Here is a 19,656-nt window from a genome sequence, read left to right as displayed (position 1 = left end):
CCCGGTCCGAGGATCAAACCAGGGACCTGTGGCACGACAGCGCGGAGCACTACCGCTCATCCACCGGTTTACATTCTTCTGTCACTTTCAAATCAACTGTCAATGTTATTTAGATACTTTGTTTCAAATATATGTATTTAAACGGCAAATTAGATAATCAAAGTCAAGTCATTATTTGGGGACGGAAGTTTGCATCAGTTAATCAAATCAATTGCCCCAAGTCAATGAAATATTGTTTGCTGAAAATTTTATGCGAGTTATAAATGTCAGAATAAGGTATTCCAATTAAGTAGCTTAGAACCAAAATTGCCTGTGCTAATTAACTGTGCTTATACCAAAATTGTCTATGATAAAATCATCCATGACTTCCATGAATAAAAAGAAAGAATCTGATAAATCACTATTATATCTCTATATCTAAATCTCTCTAATCTCTATTTGTCTTTATACTGTTTATTTATATACATTTAGTAGTTAGTGGGCCTAAAACTTTTTTTACAATATTAGTGATCCGTTGCAATTGAAAAAATTGGGAATTTTATATGAGGTTATTTTAATGAGGGTTAATTAATTACGTATTATGAGAAGTTTGAGTAAAAATGAAAAGTGGTAGAATAATCTTATAAGTTTTAGTTTTGTGTTAAAGAAAATATGTTTATAAGAAAGAGTCAAAGAAACTAATAAACCATTTTTTAATGTTTAATTAATTAATTCTTTTTAATTTTTATTCAGGTATTTTTGTTGGGTAAAGCAGGTAATAACACTATGGGATACATTGCAATAGACGTTTAATTAATTACTTATTTTTAATTTTTATTCAGGTATTTTTGTTGGGTAAAGCAGGTAATAACACTATGGGATGCATTGCAATAGACGTTTAATTAATTAATTCTTTTGAATTTTTATTCAGGTATTTTTGTTGGGTAAAGCAGGTAATAACACTATGGGATACATTGCAATAGACGATATTTCTGTCTCGGAAGGCATTTGTGAAGGTAAGAAAAAGAAAGTTTTTATATTTGAATTTCTCGACATAAGCATTCTTCGCTATTTTAAAATTAAACAGTTTTACTGAAGAATTGTTTTATTTACTGCAATTTTATCTATCGTGTTTTATAAGTGTGATTCAATTTCTATGTAAGTAATTTTTCACTTTATTTTGAAAAGCAAAAAAATTTACAGACTAAAAGAAAACTTAAATTACTCGGTGACGAAAAAATAACATCTCAATAACCTTGTGACCAACATTATTTTTCTGCAGAAATTCTGAAGAAATAATGTATAGCGGTAACCAAGATTTTATGCGTATTAATACGCGTTCACAAAACTGAAAAAAATAATTTTTTTTATAAGCCGCTCTATATTAGTGTCAAATTAGTGTATATCTTAGTGTCAAACTCATAACAAAGTAAACAATGATGATTATGTTCAGAGATAATAATATTACGATTGCTTATGTATTAGGTAAAACATTTTATTTCAAACATAAAACATTAAGTAACCGTTTTGTAGCAAACTCTCTCGTTTGCTCTTTTCATTTCACGAGATGTTCATTCCTGTAATAACAGTGCAAACTCTCTCGTATGCACTTTTCATTTCACGAGATGTTCATTCCTGTAATAACAGTGCAAACTCTCTCGTATGCACTTTTCATTTCACGAGATATTCATTCCTGTAATAACAGTGCAAACAAACTATCTCGTATGCACTTTTCATTGCACGAAATGTTCATTCCTGTAATAACAGACCAAACTCTCTCGTATGCACTTTTCAGTTCACGAGATGCTCATTCCTGTAATAACAGTAAAGCTCGGATTTAATGTATCTAGCGAATAACGTTTCCTGCTTTTAACGACTTTTCCACTTGGACTCCCTATATTTCTTATATCAATAGTTTAAAAGTATTTAGAGAGTCCTCTAATACTATTTCCCTTAAATCCGAGTCATCTTTCATCCAACTGTTAGTTGATAATTTAAGTGATTTGATGAGTATAAAAGCCCAAAGTGACATTAATCATCGCTCAGTGTACTAGAAATTGGACTTAAAAATGTTTAAATAGAGCATTTTCCTGTAATTTGCACGAGTTAGCTTCAACCATGAGATCTAGGAATAATAAATTCTTTAAAAAATTAGTGCAGAAAACAGCTTGTGAAAATGGTGCTAGATAAGTTGGAGTCTTGTGTAATTTGTAATATCCACCGAAAAAAATTAAAGGCGTTATAAGCCTTAAGCTTAAAATTTTCCACCTGGAAAGAAAATTTCAAAGATTGTATTGTTAATGGTTTCATAATACGTAGTTTTAAATCAATTCTGACAAACATGATTCTGGTACGAAAACACTTATTAAATATTGTGCCTGATACCGATTTTATGAAGCATTCGCATTGTGTCAAAGATCGGATGGCTTTGTGAATCATTTCCAGACAAACCAAGGCAATTTCAACAGTTTTAATGGTTTATGGAATCTAATAGGGATGAGGAAGATTGAATCTTTAGATCTACCACCATCATTTAATGAAGCAGCAGTTATGCTATCGAGACAAAAAAAATTTTCTTCCAAGGACATGAAGAACAAGAAAGATAAATGGATGTTTTTTTAAGGTTGGAAAATTCATCGTGTAGTATAATACAAAAAAAAAGGGAAAACATCAGATTCGGATTTTTTTTTAATTAAAGTAAAATAAGCTTTTTTTGTTTGCTAAATATAGACGAGAAAAAGGGAAAACATTAGATTCGGATTTTTTTTAATTAAAGTAAAGTAAGTTTTTCTTGTTTGCTCAATATAGACGAGAAAAAGGGAAAACATTAGATTCGGATTTTTTTTAATTAAAATAAAATAAGCTTTTTTTTTGTTTGCTAAATATAGACGAGAAAAAGGGAAAACATTAGATTCGGATTTTTTTTAATTAAAGTAAAGTAGGTTTTTCTTGTTTGCTCAATATAGACGAGGAAAAGGGAAAACATTAGATTCGGATTTTTTTTAATTAAAGTAAAATAAGCTTTTTTTGTTTACTAAATATAGACGAGAAAAAGGGAAAACATTAGATTCGGATTTTTTTAAAATTAAAGTAAGCGGAGCTTAAACCCCGACCCGTCCCATAGAGGGACATCCGGGAAATACGTGAAGACTATCGTAGCTGCAATCCTCGAATCAGTCGGAGGACCCGGTGGTGCATGGACACATGGTTCCATGGCCCCGAGTCACGCCCGACAAGAGCAACACTGTCGTTCGAAGGGCAGAGGAGGCCGAAGGGACAAGCCCGAGACGGGTGCGGCGGTGCCATGTTCGGCTGTGTTACACTTGTAACATCTAAGTGGTCTTAAGTATTCTTTGGCCCGATGGACGGACCAACCAATTTTAAGTTTTGTCCTTCTCATAATTAATTATGAGAAGGACAATTAAAGTAAATTAAAGTAAAGTAAATTTTTCTTGTTTGCTAAATAAATTGCAATATAGTTACTGATTGTAAATTTTCATGTTCCCGGTATATAATGATATCTCGTTCTTTATGACATTTCGGTCCAGTCCTACGAGTGTCATTAAGTCGAGGTACTACTGTATTTCTAAAATAATAACTCTTCATAGATGTTTCAAATAATTGAACTGATATAAAATTGATAACATTTGTTCTAATATTTCCACAGAAAAAACTGAATTGTTTGATTGCAAAAATGGACAACACGTATTGACACGCGATGTGTGCAATTTTAAAAAGGACTGTTTGAATGGTTTGGATGAAGAAAATTGTGCTGATTGTGATTTTGAGAAAGGACTTTGTGGTTGGGTCGGAAGCAACGATTACTATTTCAAGTGGTCCTGGGAAAGAGCTAGAAGAAAAGATCTGTCACTGGATCATACAAAAGGAGATTCATCAGGTAATTTTTTTAAAGGAAAAAAAATCATCACAAATTGTTTTTTTAGATATCAAGGTAAACTCCACACAATTGAACTAAAATGGAGTTGGAACTACGCTTTGTTTACAACTCACTTTTCTGTTAGTAATGATGAGTAATCAATTGCACTTCAAATTTCAATCGCTTTTTGATTAGCAAGAGCGATCAACTCTCTAATTAAGATCAGTGCTCAATGCTAATGCAAGTTTCAATCGATTTCTAACCGATATAAACAGAATTTATCGTTATATTAATTGGAGCCCTCGTCAGTGAAATTTTGACTGCACTGTGAAAAAAAACTCTTTAACCAGTATTTGGTGCAAAGTTTCTTATTATCCCAAAGTTTAGTTAAATGGAGGTCAATTTTATTTCAGTTGCACCATAAATTGTGAAGCATGATCGAGTAATACTTCCATGGTGCAACTGATTGCACCAAAAACTTGGTAAAGGACGTGAAACTTTGACGGTGACTGTAAGCTGAACGATTTTTGTTTACGACGCCATGCTTTCTTTACAACTCGGTCTCGGTGTATCGGGACGACTAATGCATGTTGTTTCAAGTATCAACTTATTTAGGGAGATAAATGTTTTATTTGCATTAATTAAAGTTCATTTCCTTTTTAAGGTGATTTTTTAAATTTGATTGGCTGTGTAAAATGGTTAGAGGTCATAAAATTACCTACTTCCGGCAAATAGTTTTGTTCGAGTAAATAGCAGCCTTAGCTCTTTAAACATACCTAATAGTAGTATAACTTTTCCCTGCTTTTATAAAAATAAAAAAAAGAAAGAATGAAATTAGGCGTTTTGTTTCCTAAAAACACCTACTTTTGGTGCAACTTTCTACTGCTGTTCGGAGCTAGTGAAAATTCCAAAATATGGCAAAATTGAGCTCCCTTTTACGTAGCCAGCAAATGAATACCAATTTTTGGTGCAACGTGGCTCTGAATTTTTAACAGTGTACTTATTTGAACACTAATCTTATAACTGAAACTTTTTGCTAGACGACACCACAAGTCTTAATAATTTTTAATCACCACTAGCAAAATTTATTACATTTGTGAGTAGACGAATTCTATTAACGAATGGCACTTTCAACTGCAACAGTTTCCCTACCACTATAATTGAAATCAATTTCTATATTATCCCCTGGAGGAGATATTTATGTATTGACACTTTAACTGATCTCTGATTTGTTTAAATCTTTACTGACACAGTTTCAATGTTTTGCATTTTTTTTTAATCATGAAATCAAAAATTTCGCAATCGAAATTTTTGAATATTTACCGAGTAAGTCGGGCAATAACTCTTTTTTTTTGTCTGACCAAGAAGGTAATATACACCGAAGAGCCATTACATTATGACCACCCCTTCATCTATAACAATGGGTTCGCCCAGGTTTTCATGGTTTCTGCCCCAGGAACAATGTTTTCATGGGACACATAAGGACCCATAATCCTCATAGAACAATCCCTGACGCCTGTAAGCTACTTGAACATAGTTGCAGACCAGGTTCACCCATTCATGGCAACAGNAACCTTCTACTGTTGTTCGGAGCTAGTGAAAATTCCAAAATATGGTAAAATTGAGCTCCATTTTACGTAGCCAGCAAATGAATACCAATTTTTGGTGCAACGTGGCTCTGAATTTTTAACAGTGTACTTATTTGAGCACTAATCTTATAACTGAAACTTTTTGCTAGACGACACCACAAGTCTTAATAATTTTTAATCACCAATAGCAAAATTTATCGTCATATTATCTCCAAATAGGAACATTTGTGAGTAGATTAATACGATTAACGAATGGCACTGCAACAGTTTCCCTACCACTATAATTGAAATCAATTTCTATATTATCACCTGGAGGAGATATTTATATATTGGCACTTTATCTGATCTCTGACTTGTTTAAATCTTTACTGACAGTTTCAATGTTTTGAATTTTTTTTTATCCTGAAATCAAAAATTTCGCAATCGAAATTTTTGAATATTTACCGAGTAAGTCGGGAAATAACTCTTTTTTTTTTGTCTGACCAAGAAGGTAATATACACCGAAGAGCCATTACATTATGACCACCTCTTCATCTATAACAATGGGTTCGCCCAGGTTTTCATGGTTTCTCGCCCAGGAACAATGTTTTCATGGGACACATTAGGACCCATAATCCTCATAGAACAATCCCTGACATCTGTAAGCTACTTGAACATAGTTGCAGACCAGGTTCACCCATTCATGGCAACAGTTTTTCCTGCGGGAGAGGGTGTTTACCAACAGGATAATGCACCATGTCATAAGGGTCGAATCCTCATGGATTGGTTCGAGGAACATTCCAGTGACTTTCAAGTCATGTCTTGGCCCCCAAATTCGCCCAACCTTAATCCAATAGAGCATTTGTGGTCCTACTTGAAAAACCAAATTCGTGCTGCCACGGTACCCCCTCGCAATGTGAGGGAATTGCATGACCAGTTGGTGAGCGCTTGGTACTAGATATTTCAGACTACCTATAAGCACCTCGTGGAATCAATGCCACGGCGGGTGTTAACAGTTTTGAAGGCTTGAGGTGGTCCTACATGTTATTAGCAGGGTGATCTTAATGTAATGGCTCTTCGGTGTATATGGTGCGAAAAATATATTCGTAATTAACTTCTACCAACATCAGAAATTCTTCCATATCTGCCGAAAGCGATACGTTTTACGCTTCTAGTCAGATAAAAGTAAAACTATATTCTCTTTTTTAGTCCATTTCTAAAAGTAATGAAAGTTTTTATTTGATTTATTTTTTAATGTTTTTCTTCGTTGGATGTTTAAACTTAATATTTTTGTAGGTGCCTATGTCATTGCCTCTCAGACCTGGTCATCCGGAAATTTGAGAGCAACACTAGCAAGTAGAGATTTGAGAAATGCGTTTTCAACATGTTCTATGGAGTTCTACTACCATCTTCGGACTGGCAGTAAGTAATATCTATTTATCACGTGTTATGGTGTACAGGCTTTTAAAAAAAAAATTTTTTAGTACCTATCTCCCTCAAGACCAATCGGGGCACTCTCCCAAAAGCCCCTTTCATTTAAAAAAAAATCATGCAGTCTCATTTTTTATAAAAACTAATATGACAGTTCTTTAGTTACTTCTGAATTCAATGAATGTCTCCCAAATATTTAGTCGTTCGAAAAACAGCTTTTTTAAAAGAAAAAAAAACTAATATCCTGGAAAAATCCCTCTGGAGAGGTCTGATAAGAGGAAAAATTCGAATTCTGAATCAATCCCTCCTGAATTAATTACTTAAAGTCAAATTCTTAATATAAATAGCGATTTAAATAGGGAAAAGTCTTCGATGATGCTCGCATTATAATTTTGGAACCTACCTTGGAAATCAATTAATCTTTTTAAACATAGCACTACAATACTTTCTTGCTTAATTAAAGTAGATTATCAGTGATTATTTTATTTTTTGCATACATTTAATGACTTAGCTCACTTTTTATTTTCTGTTCGTGAGAATGTGAATTGAAATAAGAAATTTAGCTAACAACGTCCCTTGCCAAAAAACAAATTGAAAACACATTAATTTCTTAGATATTCACATTAAGCATTGAAAAATATTCCCTTTAATTATTCTTCAGCTATAAAACTCCAAAAAATGATTTAAATTATAAGAAAAAAGTTTTCCCTCTAAAATAGTTAGGGCCTTGTTGGTACTCATGTTGGTGTATTCTGTACTCATCTTAGTGTATTTCCTATTTCTAAATAATAATTATGAATGCTTCTTAACCTTTCTATTATAGCTAGTGTATTATCCGAATATACAGTAGCATTTACAAAGAAATAGAAAACAGCGAGGCATTTATTAAAATCAAAATTAAATGTATCAGACGTCTTAAGTAATTCATTGAATAGAAAAAAAATTAAACTGCAAATGAACTTGTAAAAATAGTTTTTTTCATGCATTTTTTTGCAGCTTTTATTTTGTAATTACCCGACTTAACTGTTATGGGACCCTCCTTAACCCCTTGGGGACGGGTGATTCAGAAAAGCATCCGTACAAAATCAGAATCAGGATATAAATAAATAAAAAACGGTAACTTAAATGTAGTCGTTGCTAATTTGACAGACTTACTTTGCTTTTACTTTAATTATTGTTAGTTTAATCACATATATAATCAATGTTAGTTCAAAGTATAACTAAATAATTTTATTTTGAACTAAGTAATGGTGAATTAAATAAATCAAACAATTATAACCCCGCCCACAAATGAACTGCTTAAGAACTCTACTTTGGTTACTAGTTTTATATTTTGACCCTGATTAATACGGTTTCATGCTGGCACGTATTTGTGACAGTCGGCGCGAAAGGGTTAATTGTTATGCTAAGGAAAAATTCAGATAATTTAGTATCGAACTGTGAAACTTTTATTTCATATGAATATTTCATTTGCAATCATGCATATTCTTTATTTTTTAAAATATGTATATATTTAAAATTATTTATCACATTCAATCACTTATTCTTCACGTTTTGTAAGAATCTTTGTTCCAGATAAAATTTTCTAATAAGTACTTGGAAGACGGGTTGTAGAAACCCACCAACACCACTGCTGCAGATTATCATAGAATCAACAGATTAATTTTGCTCTTTGTAACGAGAAGATTTTGTTTCAATATTATCATGTGCAAGTTCATCTTCTTTATTTTTTTCTGATTTCTTCATCGTGCTTTATGTGTATACAACCCTTCCTTCGTCTCTTGAGCAGTGCTATTTATTTTTAAACACTCTCAACATTTAAAACATCTCTACACTTGTTTCTTATCAAAATTAAAACACCAAATTAGAGAAAGAACTCATAGGACTAAAAAAAAAAATAGCTGCTTAATTATCGGCTTTTATGGCCTATTTTATTCTTTACAGCATAATCCATTCATATTGACAATTATTCTATTTATGATCATTTTATAAAATTTTAATTGAATTTAAGCAACAGGGCTTTTGCACAGAGCTTTCCATTTTCCAATTATGCTATATATGCAGAGATGCCAACTTGCTCCGGACAGCAAATATATATTTTAAAGTGGTAGTTTATCAATTGTAATTCTTGGTTTAATAAATTCAATTTAGTAGATTTTTATCCACCACTATTTCTAAATAATTCGTAGGCTTATAGAATTCACCACTTTATAATACTTAGGTCTTGCTATACCTTTTAAAAAGCAAGCAAAAATAGTCAAATATTGGCAAAATTTACTTTGTAGTTATTTACCGTCTTTTTAAAAATTATTTTGGCATGTCCGGAGCAATTTGGCATCTCTGTATAAGTGTGTTGAATGAAGCTGTATTTTTTAATGGAAATAATCCCTATCAGACTGTCCTGGTCACGCAAGCAAAATCGTGTTGCAAATTGATGCTGTAAATTTTGCTTCCAAGCCAGGAGGTAGAATGTTGCGAAACAGCTGGAATGAAAATGACAAAACAACATCTAAATAAATAATACACTCATAAATAAAACCAAAGACTAAATGAAGCGTAACTTTTATGAATGTACTTTTTTTTTAGTGGATTTCAAGGTGACCTTAGAGAGGAGCAACAAGAGTGTAGATATCTGGATACCAGAAGGAAATAGTGAAGATGTTTGGAATGGAGCACAAGTGTTCCTTGGCCGAATACCTAAAACCTTTAAGGTGAGATTTTTTATTCATTTAATTCCTACAATTAGTTCACACACTCTCCATTTATATATATTTCATACCTGCCAACATTCACTCTTTTCGAGAATGGATTTTCCAAGTGGTAGTAAAACAATTACCGAAAAACTATCTTCCTCAAAAATATATTTATATTTTAATCGGGTTTAATTTCGCTATAGTAAGGAATAATATGCTTTTATATATTTGTTGTAACTATTTATATGTAGTAGTGGGCAAACTGATTTAAAATTATTATTATAATTCAAAAAGTTTAGTGAAATGACATGAATTTCACTAGCACTTTAAATATGAAAATGAAATCTTCCGGGAAAACCGGAAGAGTTGGCAGCTATGATATTTATATATCTTGCTCAGATTTACAGTCGTTAACACTATGCTGTCCGCATATATTTAGTGATAAGGTTACCATGTAACCGGTTCCGTGTAACTTGCTCCACTTTGTAAAACAGTATTTTCTAGTGGTAGCGAAATTTAAGTTACTTTTAGTTTAGTATTTTTCATTATAAGTAATTTTTTCACCACTAAATATTAAAGATTATAAGTATGATATAAAATGCAACGTTAAAGTATCAAACTACTGGTTACTATATTAAAAAGTAGGCGTAACTATCTTTCTTTAACGAATTTTACTATATAATTTTCTACCACTTTATTAAAACTATTCCAGAAAGCGGAGCAGTTGGCATCCCTGTACTCTATTGTCCCTTGACAAAATGTCACATTAATATCAGGTTGCAACGCGCGACACCTATGTGTTGTCACCAGCCACTAACGTTTGGCTTGGACATGGCTCTAACGTGTTGTCACCGGCTGTTAGTGTATGGCTTGCGTATGGCACCAATGTGTTGTCACCGGCAGCAAACGTTTGGTTTTCACGTGACAACACGTTGGTGTCACCGGACATGAAAGTGTTAATAAAATGCTTTTCATTCATCCACTCAACTTCAAATACATTATTTTAAACCTGTAGTGGATGACACTGGATGTCAATACAGTTTTTTCAGTTTTCTCATTAATTAAACTTAATTCATTAATTAAATTTAAAACACNACAAGAAATGTGTGGTATGATGAGTCTTAAAGCAGAACCCCTATTTCTCACTTAAACTTATTTCCATGTTTCTTCTTTTTATAATATGTTCTTTTTTTTCTCAGCAGTGTAGGGATAAATATCCTTAAAAGTCTATTTTTTTTTAAATTTCATAATCACTTATAAAGTAACAGCTGCGAATTTATGCCTTACCTGACATAGATTAAATGATCTTTGGTGGACTTAAATTCCAAAAAAAAATCTTTCAGATCTTAAACTTGGACTGGCTTGGATTACAAGACTTTGAACCCATGTGGGTTCGACCTTCCATATGCTAACACTTTAGTGTATCTTGCAGGTTTTGAGATTCTTGTGCATGGACCAAAAGTCTGAAAATTAAAGCAAACTCTTTCTTTTAGAAGCGATATAGGCTTATAAATCTAAATTAACTAAGCAATCCAATTCGTTAGTTTTTAATAAAATTTGAAAAGAATAATAAAATATTCGTGTATTTTTTGTGTAAAGATATACTTTCTTGAAAATCTTGATTAAAAAGGAAAATTGTTTGCCTCATTCTATTTGAATAAATAAATATCTGAAACGATTAATTTAGTTTCATTGTTTGGTTTAGTTTAAAAATTACTATTTGAATATTTAAAAAGTATTAGCACTTTTTCGTATGAATCCAAGGAAATAGTTTTCAATTAAAATAGTTGATTTTATGACCCTAAGAAAAAGACTAGCACATATCGATTTTTTTTGCTATAAAATTAACAATTTTTAATGAAAAAATTAAAAAGAAAAGCATTTAACATGAGTTATAATTTTTATGTAAATCAATAAAAATTTTATTTTTTCCTGATTTAAGCCTCCACACGTATTTTTAATAGGTAGTCCGATCTGACCACTATGAAGGATATCCATTTACCGAACGAGTCATTTAATACAGAATATAGTTAAAATAAGAAAGTGGTAGCAAATATATGACTAAAAATTGGTTTTATTTATGAATATTATTGGTTTGCCTTATTCGCTTGTCAACCACTACAGATTCAATTCTCAAATATGTATGACAAATTTCTCTCAATTACTTTGATAGGTTTTACTTTGAAAGGTTTTGAGTTCATGCGCACAACTGGTTCACTTTTTAAACAGTCTGCGCGGACTACTTATAAAAGACCGTGTGGAGACTTCTTGATGTAGGAGGTGATGTTTAAGTTCGCTGAATAAATTTTTAATTTTCCCTATTTCGAACGAAATAGTGTTAACTCATAGGACAAAAAAGAAAGTGATTTGAAGAATTTATATTGATATGATTTTCGAAAATAATTTTGAATTAGAATATGATTTCGGTATTCGAATATGATTTTAATGAAGATTATAAAAAAAAGTTTCTGAAATCGTCAGATATAACATTAAATATTGATAAAACATCTTTAGTAACAATTTTAATTATTTATTTTTTGTGAGCTTAAAACTACAGAAAGACGTTAAATATGATATTGATTTGGAATAGTACTTATACATTATAAAAAGTAATTTATTTTTAATTTACAAACAGCTACTGGTATTTCACGATGCAGTTTTGACCAATCCTTCTGCAACTGGATTAAAGATTCTTCAACTGCTGGAATATGGCAACTAAGAGGGCCTTTCCCAACTCTTGACCAAGGTCCAACACGTGATCACACCTCTGGCTTTAGTAATGGTATGTTTCACGTAACGTTTTTATTTGTTAAAGATTTGGTTGCAAGTTAATTTTATTATTTGTAGTACTACATTAGTATTTTTAATCCTAAACTTTTCTTTTTTCTTCCAGGAAAATTCTTGTTCTTAGCTGGAAGACAAAATCCTCCAGCAGCACGACTGCTTGGTCCCTTGCTGCAACCAGCTACAGATTGCCAAGTAAAAAGAAATTACTGCTTTTTTTAAATAAAGAATGTTCTAACAATTTGGCGAACAATTGTTAGAATGTTCTAACAACTTGGCTAATCAACTAATTCTTAATAAAGCATAATAGTTTCAAATAAATTACTTATTGAGACAAAAATTTGCGCAGATTTTAAAATGTTTCTTACATACACATGCAGAAATCCAGGCAATTTTTTCATTTCCACTCTCTGAAAATGTGCCTCAATGAGCACAGATTGGAGAGTTTCATCTCATAAAAAAGTGCACTCATTTGTCATAAGGCATTTAACATTATATTTTCTTTCCTTATTATTCATATTATTGCAATAATATTCCGTTATTGAATACTTTCTCTTTTATTTGGTTATATCTTCTTAATTACAAAATTTTTTATTTTTTGAATGTACGTGAAGTCGAACGCAAGTGATAAATGCTAGTTTTAAAATTTATCTGAAGTTATTAAAAAAATCACCAGTGATAAAAACAAAACTGGAAGTGGCTTTTATTAAGTATCTGGAAAAATTTCGTGGAAGTATCGAATTTTTAAAACTTCCGAACTCTTAACCAGTGAATAGAATAATTTTTAAATAATATTTTGTTCTTAATCGGTTGGCAATTCAGAATGTTATACAGAAACTATTTGTTTCGTTCTTAAACATTTAGGAAGTTGTTTTTTATTCCATCTTAACATCGTAAAATTTCAAATCTTAAAATTAAATAATGAATATTTTATTCAAACAGTTCGCTTCTATGAGATGGATAAAGGTAAAGGCAATTGGACAGCGAAAGTTTAATAGCAACAAACATACAATGCTTTATTAAGAATATTGATAGTTAAAGCGAATTCTCTGCAAAAGCTCATTTCATTATTTTTAAAATACAACAATATTTTTTTTAAAAAATTAGATTCGACTTTACTACGATATTAGAGGTGCTGGAGATTTCTATCTTCGTATCAAAACTAAAACTGCATCAAATGGAGAAGAAACAGTTGTTTGGAGCAGAGAAGATCCAACCGAAGGGTATTTTTTCATTGAAGATGGGTTTACATTTAACGAAACCAAACCTTTCCAAGTAAGTTCGCATAAATAATTTTTTCAATAGAATTATCTCATAATTTTCTTAATTTTTTTTATATATTCAAACAACAGTACAGATAGCTCCATTTTCTATCACGTTTTGGGCAGCACAGGGGCAAAGAGATACGAATTTTCCGAATACGCTAGATCACGAATTTTCCGAATACGCTAGATCACGAATGTCATAGTAAAATATATAGGCACTGGCTGATTATGTATCTACCTAATAAGTAAAATGCTATGAAAAGTTCCCTAACAATACTTTTGATGTCAGCTGCAGTCCACGCATTGCATAATTTCGTATTAAGCTTATGAATGAAAGGTTTTGGAAAGCTCCATAATGCTGCTTCTGGTGTCAGCTGTCATTCCCACATTGCATTATTATGTAATGAAAGAAATGCTTTGGAAAACTCCATAACATTGTTTCTGATGTCAGTTGCAATCCACACATTACATAATTATGAATCAAATTTACAAATGAAACGATTTGGAAAACTCCATAACATTGCTTCTGATGTCAGTTAAAATCCACACAGTACATAATTATGCATCAAATTTATAAATGAAACGCTTCGGAAAGCTTCATAACATTTCTTCTGATGTCAGTCGCAATGCAATCCACTCAGTACATAATTATGTAACAAATTTATAAATGAAACGCTTTAGAAAGCTTCATAGCATTGTTTCTGATGTCAGTTGCAATCCACATGGTACATAATTATGCAGCAAATTTATAAATGAAACGCTTCAAGCTTCATAACTTTGCTCCTGATGTCAGTTGCATTCTACACAGTGCATAATTATGTATCAAACTTATAAATGAAACGCTTCGGAAAGCCTCATAACATTACATCTGATGTCAACTGTGGTCCACGCATTTTATAATTACATATTAATCTAATAAATGTAATGCTTTGGAAAATTCTTTAACATTGCTTCAAGAGTCAGTTGTGATCCACTCACTGGACAGATATGTGCATCAACTTAGTACAAATTTCAAAAATATGACTAAGGTGTTTGGCCTATTTGGAAAGCAAAAGCAATGATACGTACTGCGATATAGTATCAAGTAATCTAGCCTTATAAAGGAGTTCAATATTTCAATGCATCAATCAATTAAGACAAGTTTAACTCGACCTACTACAAAGGGGTATTCAAGAAATCAAATTTTATTGGTTCAACCTAATAAATCAAATGTCTCGAAACCTGAAAATCAATCACAAATAATGCTTCAAGTGATGGTTGTGATTCTGTAATTGGATAAGTTTATTTCTTTATTATCCCGTACCATTTTACTTTAATCAAAATATTACTTTGAAATTCAATATTAACTGAACTTATGTAATGAAATGAGTTAATTCTGCTTTTCGTAGGTAATCATAGAAGCTGCAATGGATGTAGGAAAAGGTAGAGTTAACTACATAGCTTTGGATGACATATCTTTCAACTACAAATGTGTTCCACAAATCAGTAAGATTTTTATTGTATTTTTTCGTTTATAATGATCAAATGTATCCTTAATTAAACGATAAGCATACCAACTACTTCATTTCAGAAGAAATGTTTTTTGTTGACTAATATTGGTATCATAGGCGAAAATTTCAAAGCGTTTTTATTCAAATCATCTCAACGGAGGGATTTTTATAAAATATTGCCTTTTCTTGAACAGTGGATTATTTAACAAAATGTTCCGCTGTCAGTAAAATCTTGGACAAAATTTCTCACATGCGGTAGATCATTACTCTGAATGGATAGATTATTATAGTTCGTTCACCAGGAGTTGTCACTTGGCTCCACCTCCTCGGACGCAGAGTTCATTTCAGCGCGGGGGAGTAAGAGGAAAAACATTTCCCCTCTTGAAATCGAGATAACCTCTAATGCGCGCAAAGCCTCCACACGGTTTTTTGCAGGTTGCCTAATCAGACCACTATGAAGGCAAACCAGTTCACGAAAGAGCCCTTTAATAGAAAATCTCATAAAAATATAAAAGTGGTAGCAAATATATGTATAAATTTTTGAATATGATTAGTTTGTCTTATTTACTTGTCTACCACTACAGATTCAATTCTCAAATATATATGACAAATTCCTCTCAGTCACTTTTAAAATCGAATTTGGTTTCAAGCGCTCAAACTGTTCATTTTTTAAATAGTCTGTGCTGACTACTTATAAGAAATCGTGTGGAGACTTTCTGATGTAGCAGGTGATGGCCAAACACAAACAGTGAATTCTTTTTCAGTCACTTACTTCGCTTTATCATCAGCTATTATACCTTTCGTTATTCTAGCTAATTTATATTTAAAAACTTTTTCCCAGTAAAATATCTCAAAAAAACAAACTATTCAATAAAAAGAGAGAAATATCAACAAGTTTATGAAATAAAATGCACATGAATATTGCGAAATACATATTTTTGTCATACGATCGCCAAATAACAGCCCTCCCTAAAATAGCAAAATAGTATCATCCGATACCACGTGATGAAGGCGGAGCCAAGTGCCAACTCCTGGTGAACGAACTATACCTCTGAACAGTGGAGTTATTTTGTAAAATCAGAACCTCTCGGATAGATTACAGCACCACTCATTCGTGAGGTCACTTCCGCAATTTTAACGTAGATCTGGAGGGGATTTCAAAATTCCGAACACATGGTGCTGCTCGTTAAATTTTTAGTATAATGAGTAAAATATAACTTCCTTTGTCGTAAATTTATTATCACTACATATTTAACTTTTTCAGAACCGTAGGAATCCTATTATATTCATTTTAAATTAAACCATCATTAATTCATATTGCTTAAATTTTATTAATTTTCATTTTTAAATTTTATTGCAGATCCTCTTCCAACTGTACCACCTGAAGTGTCAACATCGACCCCAATTAAAAAATGTAAATTTGGTGAATTTTCTTGCACCACTCTGGGACAATGTATTAACATGAGCCAAAAATGTGATTTCAGAAAAGATTGTGCAGATGGTTCAGATGAAGATTTCTGTGGTAAGTTAACAACCAGTTATACTCAACACAATTTAAAGTAGATTGAGAAGTAACTACCACTACAATTATTAAATATCAATTCACTAGTATATAAGACATGCTTAATCAATTACTGTATTGAGGTACCTTAAATTTAAAGCAAATTTATATGGTCGAAAGCTACCTCCCACATTGGTGACCCAGATGCAACGTTTACTATGATGGATGGTTCATATTGAACAGGTGGCTTGCCTGTTGAGATTGCGTAATTGCCCGCCTCGCGTTAAAGCTTCTCAGTCTCCTTACACACAACAGGATACTGCACACATTCGACGGCTAATAGCGTCACAGGAGATTCCACACACACAACCGTGAATTTTAAATAGCTCTCACGACAAACACTTAAAGCTCGGTGAACTTAATACGGTTCTCACAACAAGCGCTCAAAATCCGGTGAACTTAATACAACCATCCCGGCAACTAGTGGTATCCATTCATTGAATTCCATCCCTGTTAAAATTCTGGTGAGACAGTAATGTGGAATAACTACAATTGTTAAATAACAATTCACAAGTATATAAAACATGATGATGTCGATTCAATCTTAGGGTGCCTTTTTATAGATAAATATTAACATTGTCGATAGCTACCACCCCCATGGATCAATAAAAAACGTGTATCAAACGAATTAATTAGACAGTATAAGTTGCTAGCTGTGTATGCAAAAGGAAAAAAAGAACATCGATTAACACTAGATTTACGGGACGCATCATTTTGACGCATTTCGAGTTTTGTAAGGAAAATTACGAAACCCGTTTGAATTTTTATTTTATTTCTTGTAATGACTTTTATCCATTGATCGATGTAAGTATATATTGAAGTATATTTTCTTCAAAAGCGTTGAAATATTGAAATTCTCTTTGTGGTATACCTATCTCCACGGATATGCGTCAATTTGACTCGATCGTAATTTAGACAACATTTTGAGTAAACACGCAAGCATCGCATCAATAATAAATAGGAATGTACCGACAATACTTCGATCCGTTATCCGATATCGTTATCTCAAATGAAACAAGCGATAAACAACTGTAGCCGATAAGCAATAATAGAAAGAACAAACGCAGAATGTCAGTAAATAACCACTAAATAAATTTAGCAATTAAAAAGTGGCGAACAATATAATCCTACAAATTATTTAGAAATAGTGGTGGTTAAAAATCTACTAAATTGAATTTATTAAATATGTATTCGTATATATGTATTCGTATATATATGTATTCGTTCATGCGTCAAACTGACGCGTGATCGTAGAGATAGGTATATAATAAACGTCCGTAAACCTAGTGTTAAACATAATTCATGACTATAGTGTAGCTTACTTTCGGTAATAGTTACGAAGTTTATTGTTAGAAGTATTAAACCGAATTTGTAGCCAGTTAGATACAATATTTAACCAATTAAGCCAAAAATATAGTTCTGAAGAGGTTTTTTTAATAGTTACAAAGATCGTGGCCTGCGGGTTAACGGTTAAAATAACTAAGGTCTTCGACAGCTCATTATAAGTGATTACTTTATTTAGGTGCTTGTGATTTCCACGATGGTATGTGTGGTTTGGTAAATGTAAACTCTTGGAGCAGATATAAATGGTCGAGACAAAGTGCAGAAGCATTTGCAGATTCACAAAACTCATCAGCACCAACGACTGACAGTTATGGAAATAAAGAAGGTTATTTTGCTGCTCTGACTGGCAAACAATTCAGTAAGTCACCCTATATTTTCAACACTCTTCTAAGTTCTGAACGAAAACATAAGATTATTATTGTTGTCAGAAAATTTATACGAATAATTTTTGAGTTCGGTCTTTTGTCAAACTAAGTTTGAAAAGAAGCCAGAAACTCCAACTGCTACGGTTCGGCTTAGTTTCAGAAAAAAATTTGTTTCTTTCAAACAGTTCAAATAATTTTCACTCTAATAATATTCTAATAATTTTTATAAAATATCTCTTTGTTTCAAAAAATACTGCTTTAATTCACTACAATTTGAAGAAGAAAAAATTTAAACAACGGAAAATCTGTAGCGGTTTTGTTTCTGAGGAACTAAGATGTTGTTGATAGATTATAAAAGAAGAAAAAAAACAATATTAGATATACAAAGCATCTACATTAACACAGTCACGGTAGATTGTCTCATCTTGGCAGCGCATCTGAGTGAAAACTGGTGATTCTGGTAATAACTAGTGGGAATAACTGGTAATTCTAAACTGGTAATTTCATTTTTTAGTTTTTTTCCGGGAATAATAAAAATCCATAACTACCAATTGTTGGATGCAATTTTTATATTGAATTGCTTCTTCGCCGTGATAAATTTCCTTACAGTAAATTGTTATTGTTGAAAATAGATTAACTTCTCCCGAATATTATCTAATATTGAAATAGCTCTTCTACCAGTATTTTCTCTTTTCCCGTACCAGTATTTTCACTTTTCCCGGCGTGAACGTGCTGTTGTGCATCCTAGATATTTCTGATTGAAAATGTAATAAAGCGTTGATTCGAGCTGAAGTTTATTTTGTTGATACTAAATACAAATTGTGTTCTGAAAGCAGCCATGTGATTGCGAGGATGCGATGGCTTAAAATTTTAGTAAATAATTAACCAAAATTTTCTCGTAATAGTTTTATTATAAAACATAATAGAACTAAAAAAAAACGCTAACAAAGCAGAAATGAAAGTAAAGAAAATTTTTTTGTACTTTCACTTGTGTTTTATTCAATGTTTTTTTTTCATCAGTCTACCTGCCACAAAGTATATCCTATCCTTTTTGGATGAGGAAACTTGCATAATTTTAAATGCACATGATCTAGATGTAGGCTAATCTTTATCTTAATATAGAATTCATTCTCTGATCTATTACTTTAAATTTTAGTTGAAGTTTTAAATTGCTTAATTATTTTTACAATAGTTTAGTTTTAGTTTAGTTTAGAAGACAAATTTCTCCCAAAACTTGATCCAGGAGTTACCTTGTCTTCTGGTTCAAAATTACAAGGCTATGAAGTTGAACATTAGTAG

The 19,656-nt window shown here is 31.9% G+C and overlaps 1 protein-coding gene across 1 annotated transcript in view; it reads left to right on the top strand.

Annotated features, from left to right (window-relative positions):
- The window catches only part of LOC107445048 (MAM and LDL-receptor class A domain-containing protein 1), a 157,602-nt gene that overhangs the window by 62,274 nt on the left and 75,672 nt on the right, over window positions 1-19,656 (top strand). Inside the window, exons 31-40 of the mRNA XM_071185771.1 lie at window positions 911-995; window positions 3,647-3,877; window positions 6,721-6,846; window positions 9,442-9,675; window positions 12,184-12,330; window positions 12,442-12,527; window positions 13,440-13,607; window positions 14,986-15,082; window positions 16,448-16,609; window positions 18,171-18,350. Of these exons, the coding sequence (XP_071041872.1) occupies window positions 911-995; window positions 3,647-3,877; window positions 6,721-6,846; window positions 9,442-9,675; window positions 12,184-12,330; window positions 12,442-12,527; window positions 13,440-13,607; window positions 14,986-15,082; window positions 16,448-16,609; window positions 18,171-18,350 (1,516 nt within the window). The remainder of the gene's footprint in view (window positions 1-910; window positions 996-3,646; window positions 3,878-6,720; window positions 6,847-9,441; window positions 9,676-12,183; window positions 12,331-12,441; window positions 12,528-13,439; window positions 13,608-14,985; window positions 15,083-16,447; window positions 16,610-18,170; window positions 18,351-19,656) is intronic.

This window comes from Parasteatoda tepidariorum, chromosome 9 (assembly GCF_043381705.1).
Source record: "Parasteatoda tepidariorum isolate YZ-2023 chromosome 9, CAS_Ptep_4.0, whole genome shotgun sequence".
NCBI lineage: Eukaryota > Metazoa > Arthropoda > Arachnida > Araneae > Theridiidae > Parasteatoda > Parasteatoda tepidariorum.
This window is presented reverse-complemented; position numbering and strand designations above follow the sequence as displayed.